At 42.9% G+C, this 21,385-nt stretch overlaps 1 protein-coding gene across 4 annotated transcripts in view; it reads left to right on the forward strand.

The window, feature by feature from the left end:
* The window catches only part of SNRK (SNF related kinase), a 414,130-nt gene that overhangs the window by 240,500 nt on the left and 152,245 nt on the right, over positions 1-21,385 (forward strand). For all 4 annotated transcript variants that reach the window (XM_056520214.1, XM_056520213.1, XM_056520215.1 and 1 more), the window contains one exon: positions 17,574-17,715. In XM_056520214.1, the coding sequence (XP_056376189.1) occupies positions 17,574-17,715 (142 nt within the window). The remainder of the gene's footprint in view (positions 1-17,573; positions 17,716-21,385) is intronic.

Here is a 21,385-nt window from a genome sequence, read left to right on the forward strand (position 1 = left end):
TTGAGGAACGTAACAAGGGATAAAGTTAACCTTAATACCCCACAGGTGTTTCACGACTTTTGCATATGGGAAAAAAAAATGTTTTTTTTTACCAAAAATGCTTGGTTTAGCAAAAATTATACATTTTAAAAAAAGATAATAGCAGAAAATACCCCCCAAAATTTGAAGCCCAATTTCTCCCGATTCAGAAAACACCCAATATGGGGATGAAAAGTGCTCTGCTGGCGCACTACAGGTCTCAGAAGAGAAGGAGTCACATTTGGCTTTTTGGAAGCAAATTTTGCTCTGGGGGCATGCCGCATTTAGGAAGCCCCTATGGTGCCAGGACAGAAAAAAAAAACACATGGCATACCATTTTGGAAACTAGACCCCTTGGGGAACGTAACAAGGGGTAAAGAGAACCTTAATACCCCACAGGTGTTTCACGACTTTTGCATATGTAAAAAAAAAAAAATTTTTTACACTAAAATGCTTGTTTTCCCCCAAATTTTACATTTTTACAAGGGATAATAGCAGAAAATACCCCCCAAAATTTTTATCTCTTCTGAGTATGGAAATACCCCATAAGTGGACGTGAAGTGCACTGGGGACGAACTACAATGCTCAGAAGAGAAGGAGCATCATTGAGCTTTTGGAGAAAAAATTTGGCCATGTGCATTTCCAAAGCCCCCCGTGGTGCCAGAACAGTGGACCCCCCCACATGTGACCCCATTTTTAAAACTACACCCCTCACGGAAGGTAATAAGGGGTGCAGGGAGAATTTACACCCCACTGGCATTTGACGGATCTTTGGAACAGTGGGCTGTGCAAATTAAAAATTTTATTTTTCATTTTCACAGACCCCTGTTTCAAAGATCTGTCAGACACCTGTGGGGTGTAAATGCTCACTGTACCCCTTATTACATTCCGTGAGGGGTGTAGTTTCCAAAATGGGGTCACATGTGGGTATTTATTGTTTTGCACTTATGTCAGAACCGCTGTAAAATCAGCCACCCCTGTGCAAATCACCAATTTAGACCTCAAATGTACATGGTGCACTCTCCCTTCTGAGCCTTGTTGTGCGTCCCCAGAACACTTTGCGCCCACATATGGGGTACCTCCGTATTCAGGAGAAATTGCGTTACAAATTTTGGAGGCTTTTTTTCTTTTACCGCTTGTGAAATTTTAAAGTATGGGGCAACACCAGTATGTTAGTGTACAAAAATGTTTTTTTTTTACACTAACATGCTGGTGTAGACCCCAACTTTACCTTTTCATAAGGGGTAAAAGGAGAAAAAGCCCCCCAAAATTTGTTAGGCAATTTCTCCAGAGTACGGCGATACCCCATATGTGGCCCTATTCTGTTGCCTTGAAATACGACAGGGCTCCAGAGTGAGAGCGCCATGCGCATTTGAGGCCTAAATTAGGGATTTACATAGGGGTGTACATAGGGGTATTCTACACCAGTGATTCCCAAACAGGGTGCCTCCAGCTGTTGCTAAACTCCCAGCATGCTTGGACAGTCAATGGCTGTCCGGAAATGCTGGGAGTTTTTGTTTCGCAACAGCTGGAGGCTCCGTTTTGGAAACACTGCTGTAGGATACGTTTTTCATTTTTATTGGGGGGAAGGGGGGGTGGTAGGGGGGGCAGTGTACTTGTGTATATGTAGTGTTTTACTCTTTATTTTATGTTAGTGTAGTGTAGTGTTTTTAGGTTACATTCACACTGACGGCGGATTACACTGAGTCTCCCACTAGGAGTTTGAGCTGCGGCTGCAGCTCAAACTTGAAGCGGGGAACTCACTGTAATCCGCTGCCAGTGTGAATGTAACCTGTACATTCACATGGGAGGGGGGGGGGGGAAACTACAACTCCCAGCATGCACTGACAGAACGTGCATGCTGGGAGTTGTAGTTTTGCAACAGCTGGAGGCACACTGGTTGGAAAATACTGAGTTAGGTAATAGAACCTATTACCTAACTCGGTATTTCCCAACCAGTGTGCCTCCAGCTGTTGCAGAACTACAACTCTCAGCATGTACTGATTGCCAAAGGGAATGCTGGGAGATGTAGTTATGCAACAGCTGGAGGCACGCAAGTACAACTCCCAGCATGCCGAGACAGCCATTTGCTGTTCCTGAATGCTGGGAGTTGTAGTTTTGCAAGATTTAGAGGGGTTCAGGCTAGAGATCACTGACAGTGGTCTCTAAACTGTGGCCCTCCAGATGTTGCAAAACTACAAATCTCAGCATGCTAAGACAGCAAACTGCTGTCTGGGCATGCTGGGAGTTGTAGTTTTGTAACATCTGGAGGGCTACAGTTTAGAGACCACTGTCAGTGATCTCTAGCCTGAACCCCTCTACATCTTGCAAAACTACAACTCCCAGCATGCCAACACAGCAAACAGCTGTCAAGTCATGGTGGGAGTTGTAGTTTTGCAACATCTGGAGGGCCACAGTTTAGAGACCACTCTCTAAACTGTCGCCCTGCAGATGTTGCTAGGCAACAGACTCCTGGACACGCCGCCACCATACTCACCTCCACCGCCGGGTAAGTGACCGCTGCTACTACACGGTTCCCCCCGCTGTGCCCGGACACCGATGGGTGGGCGTAGCGGGGGGGGGGGGGGGGGGGCCAAACTTTAACCGCCCCCAGTCTGCTATTGGTCGGTCGCTCCGCCGATCAATAGCAGGGATAGGAGGGGTGGCAACCCTGCCACCTCACTCCAATCTCTTCAAGGGGGATCGAGGGTGTCTTGGACACCCCCGATCCCCCTTATTTTATCGCGGCGCTGCCGTTGATGGGCAGGGGGAGAGCGCTCCCCCTGCAAAAACCATAGATGCCGTGATCAGAACTGATCACGGCATCTATGGGGTTAATGCTGCCGGGACCGGCGCGATCGCGGCCCCGGCAGCTGCGGTGGGACTCCGGCTGTGATTGACAGCTGAGTCCCACCCGCGATCTCCTGCGCTGCCCGTGGCAGAGCAGGAGATCGCTTGGACGTATGCATACGTCCATTTGCGCGAACGTGTAGTTCGCCTGGACGTATGCATACGTCCAATAGCGGGAAGGGGTTAAGGTCCAAGTCCATTATGACCTTAAGGACCTTCCTTACAAGCTCTCTGCTTGTAAAAAAAAAAATATAGACATACCAAATAAATTATATATTGATTCACATATGCAGTATGCCTACTTTGTTTGCATCATAAAGTTGACATGTTTTTACTTTTTGAAGACATCAGTGGGCTTCAAAGTTTAGCAAAGATTTTCCAATTTTTCACAAAGTTTTCAAAATCTGAATTTTTCAGGGACCAGTTCAGTTTGAAGGGGATTTGAGGGGCCTTCATATTAGAAATACTCCATAAATGACCCCATTATAAAACTGCACCCCTCAAAGTATTCAAAATGTGAAAAAGACAAAAACAACTAGTGTGGACGGTATAGCAGAGTGGCTTCAATGTGCACAAAAATTGAAGGCTTACCGGATCATTTTGTGCCAAGAGCACAACACCTCAGCAGGCATATAGACTCGCAGGAAAAAATGGAGGTCAGCAGCCACGGTTTCCCTTCCAGGTTCCTCTAGGTCGCTGGATGGGCAATGAAAAGTGGTGGATAAAATCCAGGAAAACAGGAATTACCATACGGCGCTTTAACTCCTTGGACAGATGCAGGCAACAGTCCATATGACAGGTTAATTAACCTGTCATATGGACTGTTGCCTGCATCTGTCCAAGGAGTGAAAGCGCCGTATGGTAATTCCTGTTTTCCTGGATTTTATCCACCACTTTTCAAAGTATTCAAAATGACATTCAGAATGTTTGTTTACGGGCTCAGGAGAGGGCTCAGAAGGGAAGGAGCGACAATGGGATTTCGGAGAGTGAATTTTGCTGAAAGGGTTTTGGGGGGGGGGGGGGGGGGGAGTGGGCATGTCGCATTTAGGAAGCCTCTATGGTGCCAGAAAGCAAAAGAAAAAACATATGGCATACTATTTTGTAAACTACACCCCTCAAGGCATGTAACAAGGGGTACAGTGAGCCTTAACACCCCACGGGTGATTGACGACTTCTCCTTAAAGTCGGATGTGTAAATGATTTTTTTTTTTCAACAACATTTTCAGTTTTTACAAGGGATAATAGGAGAAAATGCCCCCAAAATGTGTAACATCATTTCTTCTGAGTATGGAAATACCCCATTTGTGGACGTAAAGTGCTCTGCGGGCGCACTACAATGCTCAGAATAGAAGGAGCCACAGTTGGCTTTTTGAAAGCAAATTTTGCTAAAATGTTTTTTGGGGGGCATGTCACATTTAGGAAGCCCCTATGGTGCCAGAACAGAAAAAAAGAAAAAGAAAAAAAAACACATGGCACACTATTAAGGAAACACACCTAAAGAAATGTAACAAGGGGTACAGTGAGCCTTTACACCCTACAGGTGTTTGACAAATTTTCGCTAAAGTTGGATGGGAAATTTTTATTTACACTTTACATCCACATATGGGATATTAATAACGGTGTTGCAAATTTTGGAGGGCTTTTTCTCATTAGCCATTGTGAAAATGAATAAATTGGGGGTAACACCAGCATTTGCGAATGTAAACTGCTCTGTGGGCGCACTACAGGTCTCAGAAGAGAAGGAGCGCCATTGGGCTTTTGGAGATTAAATTTTGCTGGAATTGAAGGCCATGTGCGTTTACAAAGCCCCATGGTGCTAGAACAGTGGACTCCCCCACATGTGACCTCATTATGGAAACCACACACCTCACGGAATGTAACAAGAAGTGCAGTGAGCATTTATACTCCACAGGTTTTACAATTTATTTTCAAACATCTGAATTGACTGCCTGGTAAATTTAAAAGCCACCTAGGCAAATGGCAGCTGAAGAAGAGGTTTAAGCTATTTCTGGTTGTTGTTTTTTTTTGTATGAAGAACACTGTAATTTATCATTATTGACACTAATCAACAGATCCAAAAATTCAACACTTTCAGTACTGATGTGTGGAGAATAAATATTATAAGTATTAGTGTTTAATTGGGTCATAAAGGATTCAAAATCTGACCTATCACCTTCCCAAATCATTATGACGTCATCGAAGGAACGTCTGATATTTCCAATAGGCCATGAATAAATTGGTGTAGCTTTGCGTGAATCTGGTGCCCATTGCAGTGCTGTAGTCTGCAAAGAAAATTGATCCTTAAAATAATAATTATGTGATAATATGAAATGTATTGCTTGTGTTGTTAATAGGATCTGTTGATCTGAAAATTGTGATGTTCTTAAAAAATATTCTATTTCTTGAATACCTATTTTATGTTCAATTATGGTATGCAATGAGTTTTCATCGAGAGTAGCCAAAATATAATTAGATTTCCATGTTGAATTCTCCATAATTTTTATAAGTTGTGTCTTTTAAATTAGATGGTGTATTTTGGACCAATGGCTGTAAGATTTTGTCTATATATTGGGATAAATTGGAGCTGATTGAACCTATACCAGACATTATAGGATGGCCTGTTGGGTTACAATAGAAACCTGCCAATCTAGTCTGAGTCTCTAGAATGAATTTATGTTTGTGGTTAGGATGTTTTGATGAAGTGCTTTTTGACATAATGTCTTTTAAATCCTTTCTCTAATCATGTATAGGGTCAGATTTAAGGGTTATATAAGCCTTATTATCAGACAATTGTTGCAAACATTCTGCGTTATAGCCCTAGGTATTCATAATAACAATTCCCCCCACCTTGTCAGCAGTTCTTATTGTTATATTTGAATTTCTTTGAAATTCCTTAATGGCCAATTTTTCTTTGTATGTTAGATTATTTTCTCTATTTGAGCCAATATGTAGACGCCTTTAGATATTAGACGCCTTTAGATATTTTTCCACTGATTTTTAAAGGTGTGATTTCAGGGTACAGACAAATCCAAATCCCCCACAAAGTGAAAACAAAAATAAGAATGAAAAATCCAACTCGCAACTACCAACCAAGACTCATTTTACACAGTATAATCAACATCACCTGCTTATCATCACACTCAATATAATGTCTCTACAAACAGATATGCACCCTTAATGAATGACAATTTTTTTTTAGGATAAAGAACTCCAAAAAAGTTCAGTCACTCAAATCATCAATCTCATTGGAGTCCGAATCACAATTTACACCGTATGCACCAAAAATATCACAATGCAAACTTTTCAAATCATCCCAAAAACACCACCATTGTCAACCAAGAACATATACCAACAAATGCAATCCCCCAATACCCAACCCACAGCAACCCCCGCCAAGGAGAGAACAAACTATCACGGTAGAATTCCACAAAATTCCACAGTCTAACATTCCCAAAAAACATCAGTACACAGACGAAATAGACGAACTAGAAGAAACAGATCGTCCATGGGCAAAAATAGGAAAGACAGATTAATGGATACTTATTCTATTATAAATCTAATTTCCTCAAATATCTCTTTTGAATAAAGGTCTCAAGTTTGCTCCTTTTGAACAAATTTGAAACCTATATAGCAGAGGTACTCAACTGGCAGATCGCAGCCCAGATCCGGACCGGAGCCACCAGTCATCTGGACCGCCCACCGGTTCTCCCCTCATTCATTTGTATAGGTGTCTCCAAGATACTGATACAAATGAATAGTCGCGGCCCGGAGCAAGGGAACAATGTGCTCCCTGCCCGACCGTCTTTCGCTTCTCTGATGTTATTTTTTTTAGCGCTGCCGGCATCATCTGCTCTGGCCAGACCTGACTAGAAGAGGCCAGAGCAGTGCGGGACCTGGGACAGGAGCCAAGCTCTCAGGTAAATATTTATGTTCCCTACCTGTGACTCTCCAGTTGTTACAAAGCTACAACTCCCATCATGACTGACTATCTGTGCATGATGGACGTTGTAGTTTGCAGCAGCTGAACAGTCATAGTAGCATAGTTTATGTGAAGGCATGAATAGTTGTGGGGGCACGGTGGCATTAATTGTGCTGGCATTAATTGTGTTGCAAAATTAAAAATAGCAGGCAAGTGGAAAACTAAAGAACTCCCCAATGTGAAACATATAATTAACGAAACCCATTACAATTCCAATTAATGGAGAGATCAATTGCCATAGCAAATAATAGTTTAAACTATTTAAATTCTGCTTGGTGTAAATGGCTGGAGTTTCAGCCACTATAAGGAAATTCTGTTTCTGGGGGATAGGAAGAAATAAGGAGAGAAGGCTGCTGGAGTGCTGAGGGGGGGTGTGTCCAGTCTCATCCAATCATAGTTCCTCTCACACTTAACTGCCATATGCTGTTGGTTGGACACCCCCCCCTCAGCACTCCAGGCTGCACTTTCTGTGTTTGGACTTCGGTCCAAAGTCTGTGTATGAGATGGGGGGGAAATGTGCTTTTGAGCTTTTTTAAGCTCAGTTTTTTTTCAACAAAGTATATTAGAAATATTTTTTATTTACCATAAGGAGTGCAATAGCAAAAAATAGTTTTAATGAGAGTGCACATTTAAGGTAATAATCTCTAGACATAATTTCCACTCCCCCGCCCTTATTGGTATTTTATATCAGTATATCTTTTCTGTTTTTTAATTTAGTTAAAGCTGTGGTCTCATTATGACTAATGTCACCCATCACTTTTTGTTGAAACAAATCCAGGTTCCCACCCACCTGTAAGGGGGGTGAGAAGGTGGACTTATTACCTCTGTGAAATTCTGTAGGTGTAACAGCAGTATCAGATAAATTCATGGGATCACCACCTAATAATTCCACCAACGTTGTTAGTGATTCTTTTTCCATTTCAGATGGATTGTCCAACATGGAAAACCCCTGAGGACCAACATCAAGTGGAGTTTCACCTTCTCTTTTTGTCTTTTCATAACTTTTATTGTTAACACACCATTTATGCAGATATAACTTGCGTACAGCACGAAATAAGTTGATCTCAAAATTAACAATATTAAAAGTCTCAGGAAAACAAAAATGTAGTCCCTTTGAAAGAACCGCAATTTCATCAGGATTTAGAGGACAACCAGAAATATTTATCACTGCTGGGGGGTCTGCCACGACACTTGTTTCCGCTTCTAGTTTCTTTTTCCTCCTGTTCCTCTGCCTTCCCCTTTGAACAGGTTTCCTAAAGGGGGAACCTGGGTATTAGATGGCCTTCTAGACGGCCTGGGATTTTCTGAAAAGCTGGAGTCTGAGTCAGTTGTCCATAAGTCGGACATCTTAGGTTTTTGTAATCTGCCTTTGATATTTCTTCTTCGTGTTTTCCCATTAGTTTGTTTTATAAATACTCAGTATTCAACATAGTCTGTTTTATCCCGTAGGAACTTGTCAAATTTTTGGTCTTTTAGAGTTGCTTGCAATGAAGCCATTTTTTTTTCTCCAGATATTTTAGGGTCAGTTCATATTGTTCACTTGTGAGACGAGTGCTAAGCTCTTTTTTTTAGCCTTGCACAATTCTGTTGTAACATGTAACATTCCTCATTATTTTGTTCTAGCACGAGATGCATGGCTTACAAAGATGTATCAAGGAACAAATTTTCTTTCCTTCTCCTAAACTGATGCCCTCCTGAGCGCTGGTTGTTTTTTCCTTTTAATATATATCTTTACGGTTGTACTTGAAGTCCATCCGGATTTTACCTTGACACTCTCCAATCCTGATTGGATACCTGCCTTGGTGGAGGAACGCCCCAATATCTACATTGTACCTAGATGGCCCTGGTGGTGTTTGCAGTGAACACCAAATCTTTGGGACTCACTGCTCACACCAGGTGAGTGTACTCCAATATATTTTTAAGTGTTTCCTCTTCAGATTGCAGCGCTCCCTTTTTTTTGCAAATTTTTTGTTAATTTATTGTGGCAGTACAATGATACGTGGTTCAAGTGTTGTTTAATGTTGCTGTGTGGTTGAACTTTGATTAAGATTGATGGATATGGTTCAGTTGATGCCTTTGAACCATGGGAACTAGGTCAATTGGTGATTGATTTAGTGTTTGAACCTTGGGAACTGGGTTAATAGGTTGATTGAAATGGGATGTAATGTGTAAGGTACAAATGGATGGATGAATGAATGAATGAGTTGTAAATAATATAGTTCACCAGTAGATGGCAGCAAACGGTTGGGTAAAAAGTACTTGTAATGTTTCATGGGGGAAAAGGTAAAGTGGAGAAACTTGAGCATTGGCATGAAGTGATTTCATAGGGGTTATTTTTGTAGTAAATTGAATGTTGCAAAAATGGCTGTATTACAACAGGTGTTATTGGAAGTTGGAAGTAGCCATTCTTAGGATCTTGGTGTTACTTATTGTTACTTTTAACTTTTTATATTTGTTATATATATTTTCATATTGTATTTATTATTATTCATTATTAATTACCAGCCTTGGTAGTTGGTGGAGGGTGCCACATCCCTGGTGGTAATGGGGGGGGGGGGGTTAGTGGATTAATTCGGTGGCTTCATTGAGCCCCTGGGGTTATAATGTCGCAAGGCGGAAAATCCAGAACATTTCTCTTCTGGTGAGGATTTCAAATCTGTTGGGGAAGTGGTTTGGGATGTGATCAATGGGGGCAGATGGTGAACAGGTCCTCTTCGCCAGGGTGCCGTTCGGTGCAGTGTCTGGAGATGCTGTGGAGTAGAAATTTATTATTGATATTGTTCCTGTGTTATGGCGGTGATGATGAAGGGGGGGTGGGATGATGACAAGGGGATGATGACAGGCGGTGATGATGAAGGGGGGGGTGGGATGATGACAGGCGGTGATGATGAAGAGGGTGATAATGACGGGGGTGTTAATGACGGGGGTCTGGATGATGGCAGGGGGGATGATGTATTTCCCACCCTAGGCTTATAATAGAGTCAATAACGTTTCCTGGGATTTTGGGGTGAAATTAGACATTTGCTCATGACAGTGTGTCTGCTCGTAGCGGTGGATTGCTGCTACGAGCAGGCACAGCTGGAGGCAGAATGTAGGGGGTCCTTAGTCGGTGGACCCACAGCTTAAGATACTGCGGATCCGTCCATGTGAACGTACCCTTAGGGTGAATTCACACGTTCAGTATCCTGCATGTATTTAATGCGCATATTTTGAACCTGCAAATTTTATGCTGCAGATTTCAATGTAAACTAAATGACTGAACACAACATCAAATCTGCAGGTTAAAAATCTGTGCAGGATACTGTACGTGTGAATTCACCCGGAGGATCAGTTCACACGTGCATATTTTATTCTGCAGATTTTGCAACCGATTGAAGTCAATGGGCAACAAAATCTGCAGCAGCAAAATATGCACCTGTGAACACACCCGAAAAGAATCTTTGTTTGCCCAACATCAGCCAATCATAGTGCAGCTTTCATTATGTATCGTGCTGCAGAGAAATTAAAGTTGTGCTGTGACTTAGGGCATGAAAACAGCTTTTTTTCTTTTGTTTTGTTTTTGGTCTTCTTTTTAGGGTACTTTCACATGGGCGAGTTACTTGCATGTTTCCTGCTAAGTATTTATCTGATACTGTTTTCATAAATCTGTATTAGTGAGTTTGTTTAGGAAAAAATTTAATGTGATGGCTCTCGTATGCTAAAACAATAGTGTGTAGACCGGGCAACTAGTAAAACACAAACCGCAGGTGTCTATAAAATAAATAGAAATAACAAATGTAACTAGTGCTCAAGATCTGAATACATGGCAAATATTTTATTAAGATAATTAAAAGGATATATTTGTCAACAATACACAATGCTTCTCCCAGCAGAGCCCTTACTGGTAGGAGGCAATCAATATATACAAATAGATAAGATAAATGGTATAAAATGCTGAATAATAAAAATGCAGAATGATAAAAATAGTGAACCGGTTTAAATGTCCATCCCAAAATTGCCTACAACGTTCCCTGATTGAGGTAGCATAACAAAAGCAAGTCTGTATGATAATTCTATGAAGAACGTAGGTGGCACAGCGTACCGCTCAACCAATTGTAGTTTTCCTGGTTCTTGCAGCCAGGTATGCGATGAGCAGATTGTCGGTGCAGACCTAGTTGTATCAGCATGGATCTCCTGGTTCTTGCAGCCGGACAAGCGTTTTTACAGTTAGCGTTGCAGACCTAGTGTCAGAAGCATGGGGTTGCGCACAGAGCGATAATGATGATAATATGCTGGCGATATCGCTCCTCTCCTGTGATCATGCAGGCCTTCTGGTTCTTGCTCTCCCTAGTAGCGTGCAGACCTGAATGTATGCAGATGCCCGTAGTGATATTGGAGATGCCAGTTACATTGTTGGAAACCACACTGGTTTGTGGTAGCAGTGAAAGGAAAAAATATATATATATCCATTTTTTTGTCCTCTTGGCAGAGAAGTGCAGGACCAGGGATTTAAATGATATATAGCATACGCTTGGTATGCTGATATTTAGACGTGTTTTGGTCCCTCCTTAGGGACCTTCCTAAGTAAAATCAGTAAGCAGTAAAATACTGCTTACTGATTTTACAGAGAAAGGTCCCTAAGGAGGGACCAAAAGTCGTCTAAATATCAGCATACAAAGCTTATGTTATACACCGTTTAAATCCCTGGGCCTGTACTTCTCTGCCACGAGGACAAAAAGTGTGTGTATATGTATGTATATATAATAATTATTTCACTGCTACCACAAACCAGCGTGATCTCCAACAACGTAACTGGTATCTCTGCATACATTCAGGTCTGCACGCTACTAGTGAGTGCAAGAACCAGGAGGCGTGCACGATCACAGGAGAGGAGCGACATCGCCAGCATATTATCATCATTATCTCTCTGTGCGCAGCCACAGGTTTCTGACACTAGGTCTGCATCGGTAACTGTAACATCGCTTGTCCGGCTGCAAGAACCCAGGAGATCCACGCTGATACAACTAGGTCTGCACCGATAATCTGCACATCCCATACCCGGCTGCAAGAACCAGGAGAGCGACAATTAGGTGAGCGGTACACTGTACCACCTACGTTCTTCATAGAATTATCATACAGACTTGCTATTGTTATACTACTACCTCAATCAGGGAACGTTGCAGGCAATTTTGGGATGGACATATAAACCGGTTCACTATTTTTATCATTAAGCATTTATTATTCACCATTTTATACCATTTATCTTATCTTATCTATTTTTATATATTGATTGCCTCCTACGAGCAAGGGCCCTGCTGGGGGAAGCATTGTGTAATATTGACAAATATATCCTTTTAATTATCTTAATAAAATATTTGCCATGTATTCAGATCTTGAGCACTAGTTACATTTGAGTTTGTTTAGGACTTCTAGTGTAAGGTTACACTGAAAGAACATAGGGGAAAATTTATCAAAACCTATGAAGAGGAAAAGTTGACCAGTTGCCCATAGCAACCAATCAGATTGCTTCTTTTATTTTTTTTTAGAGGCCTTTTTGAAAAATAAAAGATGCAATCTCATTGGTTACTGTTGGCAGCTGGTCAACATTTTTTGATAAATCTCCCCCATACTGTATTGGGGCGATCCTAAAGGTATATCCTGAAATAGAAAACCAGCTAATTTTCACAAATTTGCTCTTTTCACTTCAGTGATACTGAGCTGCAATACCACGCACAACCTGAAGACAGCTATTGTGTGTTATTGAAGAAATTAGCTCTGTTTTTCTAATCCTGGATAACCCCTATTAAAACAACTGCCACTTAGAAATACACTGTAAAAGTTAGCATAGTGGGGGAGATTTATCGAAACCTGTGTAGAGCAAGAGTGGTGCGGTTTTCTATAGTAACCAATCAGATTGCTTCTTTCATTTTTAAAAAGGCCTCTGAGACATAAAAAAAACTGGTTGTTTTTAGCAACTTACTAGCTTCTTCTCTTCACAATTTTGATAAATCTCTCCCAGTATGTTCAAGCTGTAGTACTGTGTATTGCAGCCATACCTTTAGCTTCTTGATTGGTTGCTTTGTGTGGTTAAAATACGCTTTGTCCACCATCAGGAACAGTCGGATAGGTGTGGCCAGAGATCTACCATAAGAACTGTGAATTTATGGAATAGTCTGCCTCAGGAACTTGTCACAACAGAAACAGTTGTAGGCTTTACAGAAGGGTTAGATACATTCCTAGAACAAAATAACATTAATGTATATGCAGAAATATAGCCTTCCGTCCCCTCCTTGCATGTGCCATCAATCTTCTACTATGGTGCGCCAGAGATGTCTCAGCGAGACATTCCTCCCAGCTCAGCACTTGCGCTTTAAAGTGTAGGGTCACACATAACTGATCCACAGCATATTTGCTGGTGACCCACCCATATTGTGCCTTCAGCTGTCTCCCCGCCCCCTGGCGGCAATCCTCCTCCTCTTCGAGGAGCCACACAGGGGCCTGCAAGTCGCCGTGCGCATGCGCAGTGTACTCAGACTTTGCTGCGAGTGCACTTAGTGACCCACAAGTCCCTGTGGGGCTGGTCGGAGTGGTGCATTGCCGCTGTGAGCAGGCCAGGGAGTTGGGCAAGCAGGGGGGGATGGGCAACAGCTGGAGGAACACACTGGTTTAGACAGCTTAAGGCATGGCTGCAGTACACATCAATACATATTGGGGGACATGTATCAAAGATTTTACCCCTGTTTTGAGTATATTTTTTGCGCAAAATTTTGCGCAAGCCCCTTTTTTGCGCATTTTTTTGCACTCGTTTTGGTAGAGCATGTCGTCCAGATGTGGCTGAATCAGGGTACCTTGGAGCTGCATATATAGTACGCATGGATTTATTACCTGCGTACTTTTCCTTTGCACCAAAAATTTTGACGCAAATATAAGCCATCTTTAACTGCACGTAGCAATCCTTTCTATTTATGAAGGAAAGTTCTACTAAGGAACCACCAGAATGTTTTAACTTTCCTATCTCAATTCCTCATTTGGTTTGTTTTATATTGCTTTTTACTCCTTGGTTATTCCAAAGCACTTTTAAAATAATTTGCATATAGAATATTTGTTTACAGTTCAGTTATTCATTAGATCACTTGTATATTGGTATTGTTATTTTATGATCCAACAATTTAATACATTTACATAGGAAATGTTTGATAGCTTACTTATCATTGAACAAGCTCCGTCACATTAAAATAGCTTTGTAATCCACTTAACACTGCAGATCATTCTCCTTTTATTTTTAAAATTTACTGCTTTCCGTTATACTTTTCCCCAGCGCCCGGTAAGATGGTGGCTATCACTGATAGCCAGCCATCTTACCATGCGACCACGGGGGGTTTCATCCACCCCCCCCCAGCGATCGCTGCTATCAGCTAGTCAAATCTGACTAGTTGATAGCAGCGTTTCGCTATGAGAATACTTAGCAGCGCGGTGTGTGAGTCCGGATCACGGGGATCGGGACACACACCGCTCTGCTAAGTGTCCCTTACCAGTCCCCCGGCGTCACTTACCCGGCCATGCGGTGTCCCGAGCGGTCCCGGCGCGAGCGGCGTCCTCCAGGCGGTCCCAGGGATGGTGCGTCCCCGTGTTGAGTTTGCAGCAGCAGGGCGGCATCTTCATTGGCAGCAGTGAGATCGCCGTAAAGCGATCTCACTGCTGCCTCTGGGAGTTTCAAAACTGCAACTCCCAGCATGCCCTGACAGCCTTTGGCTGGACGCACACTAGTTGGGAAACATTGTTCGTTTCCTAACTCTTTTTCCCAACCCGTGTGCCTCCAGCTGTGCCTCCAAACTATAACGCCCAGCATGCACTGACAGACCCTGCATGCTGGGAATTGAAGTTGTGCAACAGCTGGAGGCACACTGGTTTGGAAACACTAAGTTAAGTACAAAACTTTCAAGTGTTTTGCAACCAGTGTGCCTTCAGCTGTTGCATAACTACAACCCTCAGCATGCACGGACTGCCAAAGGGCATGCTGGGATTTGTAGCAGTATGCCTCCAGCTGTTGCATAACTACAAGTTCCAGCATGTCCTTCTGCTGTCACTGCATGCTGAGATTTGACGTTTTTGCAACAGCTGAAGGCACACTGGTTGCGAAACACTGAGTCTGTTTCCGTGTTTCGCAACCAGTGTGCCTCCAGCTGTTGCAAAACTACAACTCCCAGCATGCACGGACAGCCAAAGGGCATGCTCAGAGTTGTAGTTTTGCAACAGCTGGATGTTCCCCCCCCCCCCCCCCCCCCTCCCCAATGTGAATGTACAGGGTACACTCACATGGGCGGAGGTTTACAGGGAGTGCTGCAAGATTGAGATGCAGCAAACTCGCTGTGAACCCCCACCCGTGTGACTGTACCCCAAAAACACTACATTACACTACACTTAAATAAAATAAATAAAAAACACTACATATACACATACCGCTACACAGCCCTCCCCTCCCCAATAAATATGAACAACGTCTGGTACGGCACTGTTTCCAAAATGGAGCCTCCTGCAAAACAACAACTTCCAGTATTGCCAGACAGCCATTGACTGTCCAGGCATGTTGGGAGTTTTGCAACAGCTGGAGGCACCCTGTTTGGGAAACACTGGCATAGAATACCCCTATGTCCACCCCCTATGCAAAACCCTAATTTAGGCCTCAAATGCGCATGGCGCTCTCTCACTTTGGAGACCTGTCGTATTTCAAGGCAACAGTTTAGGGACACATATGGGGTATAGCCGTACTCGGTAGAAATTGCATTACAGATTTTAGGGGGCCTTTTCTCCTTTTACCCATTATGAAAAGGAACAGTTGGAGTCTACACCAGTATGTCAGTGTATAAAAATAAAATGATTTACACTGACATGCTGTTGTTGCCGCATACTTTACATTTTCACAAGAGGTAAATGGGAAAAAAGACCCCATTTTTTGGGACACAATTTAGCCAGAGTACGGAGATACCACATATGTGGGCGCAAAGTGCTCTGCGGGCGCACAATAAGGCCCATAAGGTAGAGTGCACCATGTACATTTGAGGTGATTTGCACAGGGGTGTCACAGATTATGTTAAATGAAGAATAAGGACATTGGTATAATTGATGTGTTATAATTGGGTGCAAAAAGTGGTATTATTGTGAGATTAAAACTCTACATAATGAAGAAAAAAATTCTAAAACTAATAACGAAGACACACTTACTGTTTAGGTGCAGATACGCTGCAGACAAAGCTCCTACTAAATAGAGCTGCGGTGTAAATTTATGCTCGAGGAGAATTCTAAATTTAAACGCAATTCAAGAAAGTAGCTGCGCAAGAATGATAAATTTAACGCAGCTGCGCCAATTTAGACAACAGGCAAAGGGGTAAAAAACTTCTATTATACACTGGAAATGATACATGTCCCCCATTGTGCTTACCTTTTATAGAGTATTTCTAAGTGACCGTTGCGCTTTAAGGTTGAGTCATACATGGTTTATTTTTCCATAATCTATTTAGCTGCAGCTAATCCACAACAAAAGCCACATGTTTACATGTGGCTTTTCAGCATATGTCACTATTTGCATTGCAATATGCAGCAAGTTCACTGCAATAATATCTGCAACAGAACACTACTTCTTTGTGTGACTCTTCACCCATTCACCCCTTCGAATCCTTTTAACTACAAGCTGTGAGAAGGTTAAAAAAAAATGAACAACTTAGTAATTTACCTTGACCTTGGATACCAGTGGATGTAAAGAGAAGCTTATAAATTGTGTTGCCTCTGCATATGAATTCTAATATAAGTGTTTTGAGACTAGGTGTAGGGCAGTTATAAAGGACATGGCATGGGCATCCACTTGGCAAATGAGGTTCAATGTGGATAAATTTAAAGTTATGTATCTGGGTACTAATAACCTGCATGCATCGTATGTCTTAGGGGGGATTAAACTGGCAGAGTCACTGGTAGAGAAGGATCTGGGTGTACTTGTAGATCACAGACTACAGAATAGCAAGCAATGTCAGGCTGCTGCTTCCAAAGCCGGCAGGATATTGTCATGTATAAAAAGAGGCATGGACTCAAGGGACAGGGACATAATACCCCCCCCCCCCTTTATAAAGCATTGGTACGGCCTCACTTGGAATATGCTGTTCAGTTTTGGTCGCTTGTTCATAAAAGGGACACTGCGGAGTTGGAAAGGGTGCAGAGACGCGCGACTAAACTAATATGGGGCATGGAACATCTTAGCTATGAGGAGCGATTAAAGGAGTTACAATTGTTTAGTCTTGAGAAGAGACGTTTAAGGGGGGATATGATAAACCTATATAAGCATATAAATGGCCCATGCAAAAAATATGGAGAAAAACTGTTCCAGGTTAAACCCCCCCAAAGGACGAGGAGGCACTCCCTCCGTCTGGAGAAGAAAAGGTTTAGTCTAAAGGGGCGACACGCCTTCTTTACCGTGAGGACTGTGAATTTATGGAACGGTCTACCTCAGGAACTGGTCACAGCAGGAACAATTAACAGCTTTAAAACAGGGTTAGACACATTCCTGGAACAAAATAACATTAATGCTTATGCAGAATTATAAAACTACATCCCTTTCCCTTATCCCCTTACACCCTTCACTTCAATGCCCTGGTTGGACTTGATGGACGTATGTCTTTTTTTCAACCATACTAACTATGTAACTATGGCATGGCACTCTGTGGGCTAACATATTCACTTGATTCTATTGTCATTCCAGATATTTGGAGCCTGGGTGTCATCCTGTTTATGTTAGTGTGTGGGACTCCTCCATTCCAAGAAGCCAATGACAGTGAAACCCTGACGATGATCATGGACTGTAAATATACAGTACCCAAGCATGTGTCCAGAGAGTGTAAAGAGTAAGTGTTTGGTTTTTTTTTGGCCCCTTGAAGTGCTGTTCTTTCTAGATCATTTGTACCAGGTTATTTATTAGAAATCCAATTTTCAATGATAATCTCATGGCCGGCTCTGTCTATAGACAAACTAGACAACCACCTAGAGTGGCCTCTGAAGGGGGGCACCTCTCTGACCGTTGCAGCAAACAAAATCTTTAACCATCCAGCGCAGCCCTGATGGCACCACCACGTAGCGCTCTACTAATGATGCACATACCCTCCCCAGGCCTTATCATGCTTGAGTAGTGCTCCAAGCGAAAAGCAGCGATCGTCTGTGACAGCGCCCCTATCCCACAACACCCCTGCCCTGCCACTCATGTTGCTGGAGGAGCACTGTGAGATCCACTGTACACCCCTTTCCAGCTCCTCATCATGCTTGAGAAGCGCTGACAGATACTGTACCATCCTCTACTATCCTCAGTCACAACTACAGGACTGTACTATCCTCGTACTATCCTCAGTCAAAACTATCGGACATTCCTGTCATGTGTGATCTGTATGCTGAGCTGTGTATCTAATCCCCCATGTGTGATACTGTTTGCAGAGCCCCTGTATCTAATCCCCCATGTGTGATCTGTATGCTGAACTGTGTATCTAATCCCCCCCATGTGTGATACTGTTTGCTGAGCCCCTGTATCTAATCTCCCATGTATTATCTGTATGCTGAGCTGTGTATCTAATCCCCCCATGTGTGATCCTATCTGCTGAGCTGTGTATCTAATTCCCCATGTGTGATACTGTTTGCTGAGCCCCTGTATCTAATCCCCCTATGTGTGATATCTCTGTTGAGCTGTGAATCTAATCCCCCTATGTCTGATACTGGTTGTTGAGCCCCTGTATCTAATCTATAATGTGTGATACTGTTTGCTTAACTAGTGTTAGTTACAGTTTGTCACCCCAGTAGTAAGGAGATTATATGAGGAGGAGGTTTGTTACAGTGTGTCACCCCAGTAGTAAGGTGATTACATGAGGAGAAGGTTTGTTAGTGTGTCACCCCAGTAGTAATGAGATTACATGAGGAGGAGGAGGTTTGTACAGTGTGTCACCCCAGTAGTAAGGAGATTACATGAGGAGGAGGAGGTTTGTACAGTGTCACCCCAGTAGTAAGGAGATTATATGAGGAGGAGGTTTGTACAGTGTGTCACCCCAGTAGTAAGGAGGTTACATGAGGAGGAGGTCTGTTACAATGTCACCCCAGTAGTAAGGTGATTACATGAGGAGGTGGTTTGTTACGGTGTGTCACCCCAGTAGTTAGGTGGGGTGGGACCAATGGGCAGGGTCAAGGGGGGAGGCAAAATTAGCTTTTGCCTAGGGTGGCAAAAATCCTCGCACCAGCCCTGGATAATATAGCAACGGTAACATCGCTATTTCTCTCTTCATGACAAATTTAGATGAGGTACACTTTGTTAAAGAGAGGGCCACCCAGACCATAATCCTGTATGTTCAGGTTAGTTGCTGTTGATTGTAGTATATAGTCACTTATTTTACAGGTACTCAACCTATCGGGGTTCTGATTGGCACCCTGCAGCTGCATCACTTAGGTGTCAATCTGTTGTCTTGGAAACCAAGGCCTTCTAATGGCTTTTGTCACAGATCTGCTAGTATAGCCTGCTCACTGATCAAAAAGCAATGCATTGGGGGCTTAAAACAGTTGTTCTGTCAAATACAACTTATCCCCTATCCACATAATAGGGGATAAATGTGTTATTGTCGGTGTCCGAGCAAATTTCAATATTGGAGACCCAGCTCTATTCATTTCTTTAGGGGCACCGAAGATACCAGATTACAACTCTCATGCATCTCCGGCACTCCCATAGAAATGAGTGGAGCATGTTTTTGGGGTATGTAAAATAGCAATTTGCGAGAAAGTAAGGACATGCTGGTAGTTGTAGTTGCAACAGCTAGTGGGCGAATAAAAGATGCGGAAGGTGGTAGATGCGGGCGGGTGGCCAGAGCAGAGCTGGCCGGCTCACAGCAATATGAAACTTACAGCACTCATTTTTACTATTTCCCGTCCGGAGCCGTGATTGGCCAGTCAGTCCTTGCCAATCACGGCTCCAGCTGGAAAATGGGAAATTACAGTGCCGTAGTTCCATATTTCTGTGAGCTGGCTCCGCTCCCTGGCCAACGGGCACCCGCCTGCATCTACCACCACCTGCTAGCTGTTGCAACTACAACTCCCAGCATGCCCTTACAGTGAGGACATGCTGGGAGTTGTAGTTGCAACAGCTAGTAGGTGGGTGGCCAGGGAGCGGAGCTTTGCAAAAAGTCTCAGTTGGGACTTTTTGTGCTGCTTTTTAACAATACTGTCAAAAGGCATTTTGGTAAGCCAGGTCTGGCCTTCCTTTGACTTGCGACTTTTTGGAGAGGGCTTGCGACTTTTTGCACACTTTTTGCACACTTAATGAATTCCTGACCGCTGAAGTTTGCTTAGGTAAGGGTGTTTGCTACTTTATGCTTACCCACAAAAGTTGCACAAAAATTTGCTTAGGCGCATGTCCATAAATCCCTTGATAAATGTCCACCATACTGATTTGGAATTTAGATGATGAGCCCCAATGGTAGCAGGCGCTGTCTCTGTATAGCACTGCAGAATATGTTGGTGCTATGTAAATAAAGACAGTATTACTACTTATTTAAAGGGGTACCCCTGTGGAAAACTTTTTTTTTTTAAATCAACGAGTGCCAGAAAGTTAAACAGCAGCAGCACTCTTGGTCAAAAAATGGAGGCTCTTAGCGCACTTTTTGATCAAAACGTGTGTGTGTGTGTGTGTGTGTGTCCCCCACATCCATCCACTACACGGAGGTGGCCTCATTTTGGATGGGACCCTAACACACATTCTGAGCTTAACACTCATAACACTCACCTCTGCTGGGCATATAGCCTCCTCAATTTTAAATATCTCCTGTGAAAAAGGAGAGGAGTGCACGGCTACAGAGGGTGCCATTCCCCCTAAGTTGCACAAAAAAAAAAAATTGCCAGCACAACTACCTAATACACGAGCGCACGCTGCTGTAGCAAATACAGAGTATACAAAAAAAGAAGGTTGCAGCAGCACTCTTGGTTAAAAAAATGGAGGCCTTAGCGCACTTTTTGATCAAAACGTGTCCCCCCATCCACCACACGGAGGTGGCCTCATTTCGGATGGGACCCTAACATGAGCCTAACACTCACCTCTGCTGGGCATATAGCCTCTGACTGGGTGACATGCTGGATCCATTATCAATTTGTATACTACAGAGGAAATGGTTTTCTTTTTGGAACACAGAGCTCTCTGCTGCCATCATGACCACAGTGCTCTCTGCTATTTTGTCCATTTTAGGAACTGTCCAGAGCAGCATATGTTTGCTATGGGGATTTTCTCCTACTCTGGACAGTTCTTAAAATGGACAGAGGTGTCAGCAGAGAGCACTGTGTTCCAAAAAGAAAACCATTTCCTCAGTAGTATTAGCAGCTAATTAGTACTGGAAGGATTAAGATTTTTTAATAGAAGTAATTTACAAATCTTTGAGAGGCTATCCCAGGGAAGTTATAGAAGTTGCCTTTAGTAGGGCGGCAGCTGAGGACCGCAATAACCTGTTGAGGGGGGAACCCTAAAAACACCAAAAAAAGATATAAAAAATCTAATAAAAA

This window comes from Hyla sarda, chromosome 5 (genome assembly GCF_029499605.1).
Source record: "Hyla sarda isolate aHylSar1 chromosome 5, aHylSar1.hap1, whole genome shotgun sequence".
NCBI classification, from domain to species: domain Eukaryota; kingdom Metazoa; phylum Chordata; class Amphibia; order Anura; family Hylidae; genus Hyla; species Hyla sarda.